The 13,389-nt window shown below is 34.1% G+C and overlaps 1 protein-coding gene across 1 annotated transcript in view; it reads left to right on the top strand.

The window, feature by feature from the left end:
• Window positions 1-1,512: 1,512 nt before the first annotated feature.
• The window catches only part of LOC306861294 (protein O-mannosyl-transferase TMTC1-like), a 39,600-nt gene continuing 27,723 nt past the window's right edge, over window positions 1,513-13,389 (top strand). Inside the window, exons 1-2 of the mRNA XM_079403493.1 lie at window positions 1,513-1,970; window positions 8,630-8,807. Coding sequence (XP_079259619.1) covers window positions 1,669-1,970; window positions 8,630-8,807 — 480 coding nt within the window. The 5' untranslated portion in view covers window positions 1,513-1,668. The remainder of the gene's footprint in view (window positions 1,971-8,629; window positions 8,808-13,389) is intronic.

Below are 13,389 nucleotides of genomic sequence, written 5' to 3'. Positions count from 1 at the left end.
TATTCAGTACTTCAGATATTATCATGATTTATGGTTACAAATTATGCACTTTTACATTTATGCAAAATGTAAATAATATAATTATAATTTTTTTCTTTGTTGCTTCTGCTACTGGCAGTTGGTGGAGGGTGTTTAAATGTGCTTAATTGTCATGAAAATGATTTCACAATCGAAAAAAGCACCATCAGCAGTCAGTTACGCTGTTCTTGGTTGCAAGAGCGATTGGACCGTAGGGAGCCACCAGATGTATTTAAACGACCCCCCCCAGAAGGGTAATTTTAACATTTCTTGCATAAAATCATGTTTAGCCAGATGTTCACCCGTCATTGAATCTTTAAAAGTGCGTTTATCATCATGATTCATTATCCCTGTCTTCCTGTTCCATTAGCAAATCCAAATCCAGAGCAATTTGCTTATGACTGGTTCTGCGTGGAAGCACAGGTCACGGTCAAGGCAGTGCAATCACTTTGTGAAATATCCAACAGCTCTTTATTGATTTCCAGCATGTGGTCGCTCTCTCTCTCATTCGCTCCATAATTTGCATTTATCTTTCTCTCTTGTGTTCTCATTCTCTCCTCCAAAATTTCACCTTGGTAGCCATAGTTTCTGCCAAAATATACGACTATAACCATAAGAAATAGCAACCGGTTCTTCATATAACACCCATTAATATCAAAGCGCATTATCTGAACATTTAGTCCCAACTAATATTCCTTTGCTTAAAGTAAACTTGTTATTCTAGTAAATTACATGGCTATAAAACATCTTTAGCAGGTTTTATTCTCAGCTCTAATCTACAGAAACGTGTTTCTGTCACGGAAAAAAAAAATTCAAAGTAATTGTGACTTTTAATCTCACAGTGAAAAAAGTAAGAATTGTGAGATATGAACTTTTTTTGTTCACAATTCTGAGTTTACATCTCACCATTTGTATTTTTTTGTGATTTACCATATGAAAGCTTGTTTCGGCTACAGGATAATAATAAAAAAATAATAAATTAAAATGGTAATTGTAATTTTTTTTTATCTCACAATTATGTCCCCCCCCTCCCCCCACACACACAATATTGTTTATATCTTGCAATTCTGACTTTCCTCATTCATTGAGACTCAGTATTGAAAAGAAAACAGAATTGTGAGATTTAAAGTCACAATTACCTTTTTATTTTATTTTTTATCCTGTAGCGGAAATAACCACACACACAAAAAAATAAAAGTTTAATGAAAGTTTAAAAGTAAATAATGCAAAAATTAGGTAAATGTAAAAAAGACGTGGGCTAAAAAAAATTTAATGGGGAAATTATTATAAACTAATATTTTTCCATATTTTATTCTCTATCTCTCTTTTGTTTCTATTTGCCTCTCTCTTTCCATCTGTTATTTTTCCCTCTCCTTTACGTGCTCATTCTTTCTAATTTGCATCTCTTTCTCTCGCTCTCTCATTTACATTAGTCTCTCTGTTTCTCTACCTCTTTCTCTCTCTCCCTCCTGCGCATGCGCCGGTAGGCGGGTTACATAGATTTCAACACCTTATACACATTCACACTCAATAATATTACGCATTCAGAGCTGATCCGCTGTCCGGGCTTCGGTGCAGCATACGGGCTATGGAACGGGACGACTCTCCTCTTTTTGACTCCCACGAGCAGCATGCGAGACGGGGACCGACATGACTGCGAACAGCCGAGGGACCAACGCCGCTCCTCTCCCGGTGCAGCAACGGCAGTCGGCGCTACCGAGGCCGGCGGTGAGAGTCCGGTACGCCGCGCTGGTGGCGGTGTGCGCGCTCTGCTACAGTAACTCTCTCTGGGGGGAGTTTGTGCATGATGATATATGGGCCATCACCAACAATCCAGATGTCAGACCGGGCTCCAGCCTCCGGAGTATCTTCACCAATGACTTTTGGGGCAAACGGATGACTGATAACACCAGCCACAAATCCTACCGTCCTCTCTGCATCCTCACTTTCAAGTAAGTCCATCAGCTCCTGCGAAGATGTGACCTGAAGTTGCTTTTAAGCGCACTTTTCAGTTTTCCGATATTTACTTGTGAGTTTGACAGGTCTGAAAAGAGTTTGACGCGTTTTCCGCAAAGTTGTGAATTATAGTAACTTTCATGAGAACATTTTACATGGCTGGAGTCACGTGACCAGAGCAGTTTAATTCTTTGGAAGATAATAGCTGTGCATGACATAAAACATGTCACAATACCATATTTGGCACATATATTAATGAGGCTCAGTAAGTGATTAACGTTGTAAATTTTGAAGCATTTTTAAATTAAATGAAAGTAAAAGTAAAGATTATTTTTCAGTTATTATTCCCTTCCACAACAATTGTTATTATATATATATATATATATATATATATATATATGTGTGTGTGTGGTTTGCAGCTTTCTAACCAGCTGAGCATGTTTATGGTTTTCCTCTAGCAATAAAACTTAATTGAACTTAAAAAAAAAAGATGCATGCGTTTTATATCCGTGCGTGGAAAAAATTTAAAATAAGATTTAATTGGGTTATCGTTTATTTTTTATCATGTGTGGAGTAATTGTGCTTAACATATATAAGTCTTCTGGTATTTTTTTTTTTAATTAATGTATTTAGAAACTCCATGACGAAGCGCAAAGCATTTCAACTAAACTTGACCCACCGCCCTAAAAACGCAATGCTCGTGACGTGTGAAAAATGTAAATCGGAAAAGAAGCATGTTGTGCGTGAACGCGCATTTAAATACAACAGCTCCGCGTTCAAGTCCACTCTTTGGGATTACGCTGTTGTTTACACACACAATGTTAGTAAACACTTGGGACCCTTCTCACTTGTTGCGCAGTTTATATAGAGAGCTGTTGCTTTTCTCCCAAACTAAGTGCACCACCACAGCGGTCATTACAAAAAAAAAGTGCTTGTTAACGGTGAAGTGAGTTACAGACAGACAGTCCGAGATAAGCGCGTGAGTGTTTTGACTCCGGATTCAGAACGCTGGGCGTTCCTTTCGCGTGGATGACGTCATAGTCCATATGGCGAGTGAATCTGACAGCTCTGCAACATCCACAGCACAGCAGCGCTAACACAAAGATACCGGAGGAGGACTTTGTTCCTTATAGTCTGAAAGGCGTTGTGTATTTATGGCACGGCAATTAACAGCCTACTCTGCGCCTCATATTTTATCTCCTTTATTTTTGGAGCAGCCAGACACTTCCTGCACTTTATAAATCACTGCCTAAGTCTTTAGTGCATATAAATCTTTCGTTTTGTAAATGTATAGGTAACCCCTATATATATATATATATATATATATGTGTGTGTGTGTGTGTGTGTGTGTGTGTGTGTGTGTGCATGTTTATGTGGTTTATGAGGACACAAATTTGTATTATGACATGGGTATGACAGAGGTATTACAATATGAAGGTGGTTTATGAGGACACTGCCTATGTCCCCGTAATTCAAAAGGCTTAAAAAACATACTAAATGGTGTTTTTTTTTGAAAATCTAAAAATGCACAAAGTCTCCTGTGAGGGCTAAGTTTAGGTGTAGGGCAATAGCACACACAGTTTGTTCAGTATAAAAACCATTACGCCTATGGAGAGTCCCCATAAACCAACGTGTGTGTGTGTATACAGTCGTGGTCAGAATTATTGGCACCCTTGGTAAATATGTTTAAAGAAGGCTGTGAAAATGAATCTGCGTTGTTAATCCTTTTGATCTTTTATTTTAAACATTTACAAAACATTCACCTTTCATTGAATAATAAGAATTTAAAATGGGGGGAAATATCATTATGAAATAAATGTTTTTCTCTAATACACACTGGCCACAATTAACGGCACCTTTTTATTCAATACTTTTTGAAACCTCCATTAGCCAGTTTAACAGCTCTAAATGTTCTCCTATAATGCCTGATGAGGTTAGAGAACACCTGACAAGAGATCAGAGACCATTCCTTCACCCAGAATCTTTCTAGATCCTTCAGATTCCCAGCTCCATGATGGTGCTTCTTCTCTTCAGTTCACCTCACTCATTTTCTACAGGGTTCAGGTCAGAGGACTGGAATGGCCATAGCAGAAGCTTGGTTTTGTGCTCAGTGACCCGTTTTTGTGTTGTTTTTGAGGTTTGTGTTTGGATTATTGTACGGTTGGAAGATCCTAACATGGCCCATTGTAAGATTTCTAACAGAGACAGTCACTTATTGATTTTTTTTTCTGTTGGTATCTGTTAAAATAAATTAACTTTTCCACGACATTCTAATTTATTGAGATGCACCTGTGTGTGTGTGTGTGTATATATATATATATATATATATATATATATATATATATATATATATATATATATATATATATATATATATATCATATGTGTGTGTGTATATGTAAGTATAAATGTATGTGTGTGTTCTGTGTGTATTTATGTTTATATAAATACACACACATACAGTATATATTTTGAAAATCATGTATTTCATGTATTTACATGTCTATATTTATATTCATATAATTTATACTATAAATATATTTAATAAAAACAACATATTTTTCTGAAATATATACATGCATGTGTGTGTTTTTATATATACATAATAAATATATACATGTGTATATATATAATTAAAAGCGTGCTAAAATTATTTAAAAAAATGACAATAATAACAAAGTTCTTTTGTGGCAGTGAACACATTCCTCCATATTGCATGTTGGCTTGGGAAGTATAAATAGGGAAAATAAAAATAGAATAATTACAATAATTTAAAAGTTTTAAAAATGTAATAAAAATATTATACCTTTTAAACAACATAAAAATATCTGGCAAATATAAAAATACATTGCTAAAAATCATTTGAAAGAACCTTATTCTTTGGTGGCAGTGTCAGTAAAAATGTTGGCTTTGCAAGTTACTTGGAAGAAGAAAAAAGTAATTTAAAAATATATTTAATTACTTAAAGATGTTACATAAAAATGTTTTATATTTAAACAACATAAAATATTATTTTTGGCTCACATTATTATATGGCCTAGGAAAAGGTTCCTACTTATTCTTACCCTGACAGCCGTTACGTGCCAAAGTTTAATACTTTGAGGAGAGGTTTTGAGCAAGGTTTTGCTGTTTGTCAGTCTTGGAGCGTATCAGTTGTTCCATGTATGTCATGAGAGAGCGAATGTGTGCTGCTCATTCCCGAGTGTGTGTGTATGAGTAAAGAGATAAAACGTATACCCTTGAGCCCACAGGCGTGTGTGTGTGTGTGTGTGCGCGAGAGCGAGAGAGCTGTGAGCTTGCAGGCAGAGTCACTCTTGTATCTCAGCTTGATCCTCATGTCTTTTATCTGCTCTTTGATGCCGACTTGACACAGACTCTTGAAAAACTTCAGCTGTCTTTCTCAGGCGTGCACAGATAGTTTGAGCTTTGAGCAGAGCCTTTAACACAACGCTAGAGCTGCCTCTAAATTTAAAGGATTAGTTCACACAAAATTGAAAATTCTGTCATTATTTACTCACCATCATGTCGCTCCAAACCCATATGCTGTTATTTCCTCCCTGGAACACACAAGTAGATGGTTTGGAGAATTGATACAGAGCAAGAATTTATAGTGACCATAGCTGCTAACCATTAAAAAGGCAGACAAAATAAAAAACAAAATAAAAATAGCTCATCCAGTTGTTTACATTGTCAGTAATTTACAATTTAAGTTTAGTGTGTTCCTCTCACAGTGCTATCAACAGCTAAACCATAAAGGATGGGGAACAATCACTTGAAGTTCTTACATTTGTTGACCTTTACATCTATTTTTACATCCTGCACACTGAAACTATCGAGCTGGAACATTTTTGTGAAGAAAAATATACACACACACACACACACACACACACATATATTATGGTAATATTAATATTACCTGTGTGTGTGTGTGTGTACACGTACACTGCCGCTCAAATGTTTGGAATCAGTAATATTGTGAAACCTTATTGAAATTTCTAATATTGGTTTCCTATTTTAATAAACTTTCAAATATAATTTATTTCTGTGACGCAGCGCTGAATTTTCAGCATCATTACTCCAGTCTTCAGTCACATGATCCTTCAGAAATCATTCTAATATGCTGATTTATTATGAGTGTTGAAACTGTTGTGCTGCTTCATATTGTTTTTTGGTGATACTGTATGTGATGTGATACTTTTTTCGTTAATGAATACAAAGTTAAAAAGAGAAGCATTTGTTCAAAATATAAATATTTTCTAACAATATAAGTCTTTACTATGACTTTTTATTCATTTAACACATCCATCCTGAGTAAAAGTATTAATTTCGTTGAAAAAGAAAAAAGAAAGAAGAATAGCATTGTATATTGTAACACACAATTTATTTTTTAAATAAATGCTGTTCTTTTTAACTTTTTATTAATCAGAGAATCCTAAAAAAAATTATCACAGGTCCCCAAAAAAATATGAAGTAGCACAACATTGATAATAAATCAGCATATTAGAATGATTTCTGAAGGATCATGTGACACTGAAGACTGGAGTAATGATGCTGAAAATTCATCTTTGATCACAGAAATAAATTATATTTTAAAATATATTAAAATAGAAAACAGTTTTTCGTATTTTAAATTGCAATAATATTTCATATATTCATATATATATATATATATATATATATATATAATGTTATTTATAATGAATAGAATTTATTTGTATATATATATATACATATATGCTATTGGAAATGTTGTTGGAAAAAATATCATTTAAAATAAACTATAGACAAATGTTTTAAAAACCTAAATAAAAATAGAAATAATATTATTTCTATAAGAATAAATTAAAAATATATATATTTCTTGTTCTTTTGCGGCAAAAGGGTAAAAACTGGAGGTACTGTGCCAGCAGAAAAACTTTATTATCATATGCCTTTATTACACCTGGAATGCTACAATCGTATGGACCACTTTTATGATAGATTTGTGATGCTTTTTGGGAGTTGATTGAGCTTCAACGCCCCTGTTATTTGTAGTGTTCCATGTTGTAGAATGACATGAAGTGTGAGTAAATAATGACAGAATTTCCACTTTGAGGTGAACCATTCCTTTCATATAGTTTCCTCAAATCAATTGGACTCGCTTTTCTGCTCACTGAGAGCATTGCAATTATGTGATGCTAGCTGTGACCAAGAGTTTTGCATGGCTCTGTGATTGCAGAATGGCCTAATGATGCTGTCTGATGGAAACTAAAGACATGCACACTCAGAATAGATAGCTAGATTTTTATTTTCAGCTTTGATGAGGCCTGGAGACATTTTCTTGTTCTCCTGTAGAGACTGTAATGCGCACACTGCCGTCTCGATGTCACATTAATCAGCGGCAGTTAAACAAACACAGGCTTGTTATTGCCTGCAGATGTACAAACTGTTTCACAGTCATTATCGTTTTCCATCCATCATTTCATTAACTGTCACCCTTTTCGCTCTCATTCCATCTCCTCTCATTCTCCGGCTTGTTCTCGACCCTGAGTGCTGAATGTCAAGCTCAAAGCGAAATATTAAGTGGCAGGTGTATTCAGTGACTCATGTCGAACCTTCATGGACAGCTTGCATAACAAAGTACGCTGTCCAAGTAGGTCTGAAAGTACTGTGATCTGGCATTTATCCTGACAAAGTCTTGTGCTTTTCACAATCATAATAGGGAGACACTCAAAAGTCCCTCCAAAATAGTCTTTAATTAGAGTAAAACAAGCTAAGCATCTTCTCATGATTAGATTTTGATGGTTATTGGATGGTGGCAAGTGCCATCAATATTAATGTAGTTTATACTTAGGTTTAGGGGAATAAACAAGAAAGAAGGAAAGAAAAAAAAGCATAAGGGGTTTGAGTGTCATGAGGGAGAATAAATAATGAGCATTTTCATTGGGGTGAAATAATTTGAATTCAGTTTCAGAATATAATCATTTTTATGTGTAGAAAAACTGAATTAAATGATAGTTAATCTAAATATATAAAATGTATAAACTAGAAAAAAGAAAACTAAAAAAATGTAAACCATACAATTATTATTTCTTGCATGTATAAATATACACTGTTAAAAAATAAAAAAACAAAATAAAAAATATCCATTAAAATACAAATATTATTTTATATCTAAATATTATAAAATACAAATATTATACAGATAGATAGATAGAGAGATAGAAAATTCACTTATATATATATATATATATATATATATATATATATATATATATATATATATATATAATCCCCCTACAATCATTCAATCAAAACCTGATGATGATATTTTAGTTTGAGGTGATATTATATCTCGATGTATTGTGAAATGAGTTATGTTCATCATAATCCATGCCATGTTCTGCCTCTGGTGCTCTTGCTAAATTTTAATGCAATCTCTCTTGCAAGTCCAGTTGACCATGGAACCTCATTAATGTTGCATTGCTTTGGGCTAATTGTTCCCTTCTTTTATCTCTTTCAGTCTCTCGCTCTCGTTTTCTTTAAGGGCTTCCTGTGCTACCGCATTGCAAGGTCAAGCAAAAGTGTGTATTGAACATCAGAGGTGTTGTACCTGGTTAGGACATGCTCATATCTTTTTAATGTGACTCTTTCTCTCTTTTTCACTCTCCTGCAGGTTAAACATTTTGCTGGGCGGCATGACTCCATTCTACTTCCACCTGGTGAACGTGTTTCTGCACTGCATGGTGACGGCGCTGCTCATGCACACCTGCGAACAGTGTGTGTTTGAAGACAGCAACTTCTCTTTCCTCACCGCACTGCTTTTCTCTGTTCACCCCATTCACACAGAAGCTGTGAGTGAACATGCACAACATGCTGCTTTTCTACTTATTTCAACTGTAATCTATTCTGGGTCTGAGTATGTTGTTGTATTGCAAGGGCTGTGAAGTGAAGTGACATACTGCCAAGTATGGTGACCCATACTCAGAATTCGTGCTCTGCATTTAACCCATCCAAAGTGCACACACACACACAGCAGTGAACACACACACACCGTGAACACACACCCGGAGCAGTGGGCAGCCATTTATGCTGCGGCGCCCGGGGAGCAGTTGGGGGTTCGGTGCCTTGCTCAAGGGCACCTCAGTCGTGGTATTGAGGGTGGAGAGAGCGCTGGACATTCACTCCCCCCACCTACAATCCCTGCCGGCCCGAGACTCGAACCAGCAACCTTTAGATTACGAGTCCGACTCTCTAACCATTAGGCCACGACTTCCTGTGCAATGCTAATAACAAATATAACAGTATTTTTTTTAAAATAACATGTTAACCAGTTAATTGAAAAATTATGAGAGAATTTTCATATTTGTGCAAAATTATTTTAATACATTATTTTAAAGCATTTATTGTGAAGAATCTATATAAAAGCTATAAATAATATTTGATATTTCCATAATATTTTTTATGTATAAATATTATATTATATGCAAATTATATGTTATATAAATAGTTAAATATATGAGAGAATTTTAATTTGTTGGCAAATTTATTATCTATTAAATATTTATTAAATTTATTAACATATATTTTCATGTGAAATGTGAAAAACATTTGTGAAGAAAAATGAAAACTTCACTTTTAAAAACAATACAATAAAAATATCTGTCATCTATCTATGTGTATAATATTTGTATATTATAGATTACATTACTATATTATATGCAATTTATATGTTAATACACACACAAATATAAGATCATTTTCATTTGTGGTCAAAATAATTTTAATGCATTTTCTGAACATTACATATATTTTATATGAAAGAGAAAATATTTTATTTTGAAGAAAAATGAATAGTTCACATTTAAAAACATAAAAATTAAATAAAGAAATCTAAAGGTTATGTCTTGCACATCCATCCATCCATCATAAATAATATTTAATATGTATATAGCGTGTAATATATAAACCATATGTGTGTGTATACTTTACATATTATTATTTATTTCATATATTAAAATATTAAATAAATAATAATAAATTATATAAATATATATTAAAAAATAATGTATTAATATGTTTAAGTAGTTAATTTAATATTCAGGAATTCTATATTTGACGTTTTGTGAAAGTTGAGGGTGCTTCTTTGGGCTTTATAGAGATGTGTTTGAGTTTTACAGCAGCATGCGGTCTCTTTCAGAGCTGCAGAGTTTGTTAACATTAGAGCGTTTGGTGGGTTGTTTGGAGTGAGTCCATGCCACCAGACTCCCATCATCAGCTCTGTGTAAACACCATACATCAACAGCTGCATCCCACCAGCATTAATGAGACTCACATTCACACACACACACACACACACACACACACAGCCGCTGGAGGAGGTGCTGTCCTCAGGGTTTTGATTGATCAAGCAGAAATATAATTAGTCTCTTGATAAATAAAAGAAAGACAAAGAGGAGGTGCTTTACTCAACTCTGTGTGTGTGGAATTATGATAGTTTTCTTTTTCTTTTATTTATTGCCACTTTCAGTGTAGGGACAGCAAGAGATGAGAATTTAGAAATGATGGACGAAGAGGGGGATAATGTCACAAGCTGTATTCAGACTCACATTAACAGGATGGGCACCATGGCATAATGTATAATGCAGTTAACAGATTTACTTCATTTTCTAACGGTACATAAATCAAGTTTTCAAACAAGTTTCATCACAATTTAAACCTCTGGATGAGATGTTCCCTTAAAAGTATATGCTGAACAAAATAATCAGAATGATATAAATGAATGGCATAATGTTATGAATTAAATTAAATCATACATTTTCTTTATGCATGTTAATGACAAATTCATTTTTCAAGTTTTAATTAAATGCTTTTTATGTTGCCATTTAAATAAATACTGAAAATAAATCATTATAATACTGCAAAAGAATAATACCCAAAGTTATTTTCACATTTAGTCCGTTTGAGAGATCTGTTTAATAATAATAATAATTAGTCAATTAATTAATTAATATATTTAAGAGAATGTATTAATTATGTATATGTGTGTGTGTATGTGTATGTATATGTATAAAACAGTTTATATGTATAATTAATATTTTTTGTGGTGGGGTCAATATATAATTTTATTGAATTTGTACAATTTTAGATTAAAGTAAGAGTAAAGTAGAGTAAAAATACAGTAAAAATGGTGATTTGTGAAATATTACAATTTAAAATAGTTTGTGACAACGAAGACTAGATTAATGGCTGCTGAAAATTCAGTATTGCCATCACAGAAATAAAGTAGATTTTAAAGTATATTCAAATAAAAACTGTTCTTTTTTACATAGTAGAAATATTGTGAAATATTATTACAATTTAAAGGAAGTTTTATTTTAATGTTTTTTTTTTCTATATTTTTGATCAAATAAATGCAGCCTTAAGAGACTTCCTTCAAAAACATCAAAAAGACTTATTCCAAACATATGACTGTTAGTGATGCTTCATCTCATGCTTTCACTCTTCACTATCTATCACATTTTTTGCCTCAGATTTGCCTCACCCTTGATCACATGCGCAGTGGTGCCTCATGAAACAGAATAGCGGTTATTTGATGTCAATATAGTAAATGATATCCGATAAGGTTATCAGGTTACATCAGCTCCCTCGGCACATGCTAGAGATGTGCATCGCTCAGCTTGCAACCAAAGGTTTGTCCTCACAGCAGGGCTGTTGGCTAGTTGTTAGTCAAGAGGAACATCACTTGACCGGCATCAGCATGCTCCTGATGGAGGATGAAAGGCCTCCGTTCACTGGCATTCTGTCTCTCCCTGGAGACTGTACTGAGGCCTGCCTGCAACCTGCTGGCCATCTGTCCCACTTCCTCCTTCACAGCCACCCGCCACTGGCCACTGCCCATGTCCTCACACTGTCTTGTAATTGAAAAAATGCATTTAGTCCTATCATTAGCTACGCTTTTTTTCTTATTCTATTCTCCCATTCATACAGTTTCAGACATTTCTGCATATAATGAGTCATATTTTCCTGATCTTAACTTTTCTTGCACACTCGTGCACCTTTGTCTGTTTTTAAATCGCACAGGAACTTTGACTCATGTCTAACGCCTGCTCGGCTTTCAGCTGTGCGTGTGCGATAAAAGTGTGTTTGTGTAAGTTTTATCTGTTCCTCTTAGGTTGACAGTGTGAGCGGAAAAACGGTTCGTAGATTTGGTTTCGCAGCAGTCGGATGTATGTGTGTGTGTGTGTGTGTGTGCGGACCCTCCGTTGGCAGGGCAGGGCCCAACTGCAGCTGTTCTTGAGGAATTCCTGTTGAATTAAGTAATTGGCTGAAATGAGATAGCTGTGTGTATGATTTGGACTAGTTACAATCACAGACATTTGTAATTATGTGATAAACGTGCAAAAAGTCAAAGTTCACATATAAATCATTTTATTAGGATAAATTAGAAATATTAATTAACTTGTTTTATTATTCAATTATTAATATTATATAGTTATATGTTTATTAAATACAATTATTTTAATTAAAAAAATTAACTATTAAATAAAATGTAAATTTATATTTTAGAAAAGCAAAAAATTGATATAGAAAAATCTGTATTTTAAAATGTGTGTATGCATACGTGTGTGTGTGTATTTATAGATAGATATAGATACACGCATACAAAATAATAATATAAATAAAAATGTGTAATTGTGTGTGTGTGTACATATATACATATATAATTTATGTGTGTATATAATTAATAAAATTAAAACAATATTAATCATTTAATATAAATTCATTAAAACATAATATTAATAATTTACTAACATACAATAAGTTATTTTTGTAGTGTTCATTTTAGTGGTGCAAAAATGAGAAATTACACACTTTCTTATCAAATATTTTATTAATGGATAATAAAAGATTAAATGATAACTGCAGTATTCCCTAGTTGCTGGATGCATTACGACATTAGGGTGGCGTTCATGTACGCTTATCTCATAAATGCTATTATTCCAACATGACCCGGAGGCAGCGTTTATACACGCTTTTAGTGGGTGATTTTATGTCTGCAACAGTGCTTTATTACAGCAACTGTGAAAGTCTGGCGCTAGATTTGCTGATAGGTCCACTGGCCCGACATTTACATCTGTATTCAGCCCGTAAACACTGCAGCCGGACTGTAATACCACACAGACGCTGAGCTGTATTATGGGCCGCTGGGCTTTATATGTTTACATTTAAGATGATGTCTCAGAGCAGTGAAAAACACACACACACACACTCTGTGTCCCTCACCAGCGGTGCATGTATGGTGTGTTGCTCCGGGGTGTGTCTTCTGGAAGTGTGTGTGTGTATAATTCCATGGAATTCTGCGTCTGGGGGATGGGCTTCAGAAACCCTCCAGATGTGGAGTGTGTCAACTGTGGGATCATTTTAGCATTTGTG

Source organism: Barbus barbus, assembly GCF_936440315.1.
Source record: "Barbus barbus genome assembly, chromosome: 42".
NCBI classification, from domain to species: Eukaryota; Metazoa; Chordata; class Actinopteri; order Cypriniformes; family Cyprinidae; genus Barbus; species Barbus barbus.
Note: the sequence above shows the minus strand (reverse complement) of the source record. Positions and strands in the feature narration are given on the sequence as shown.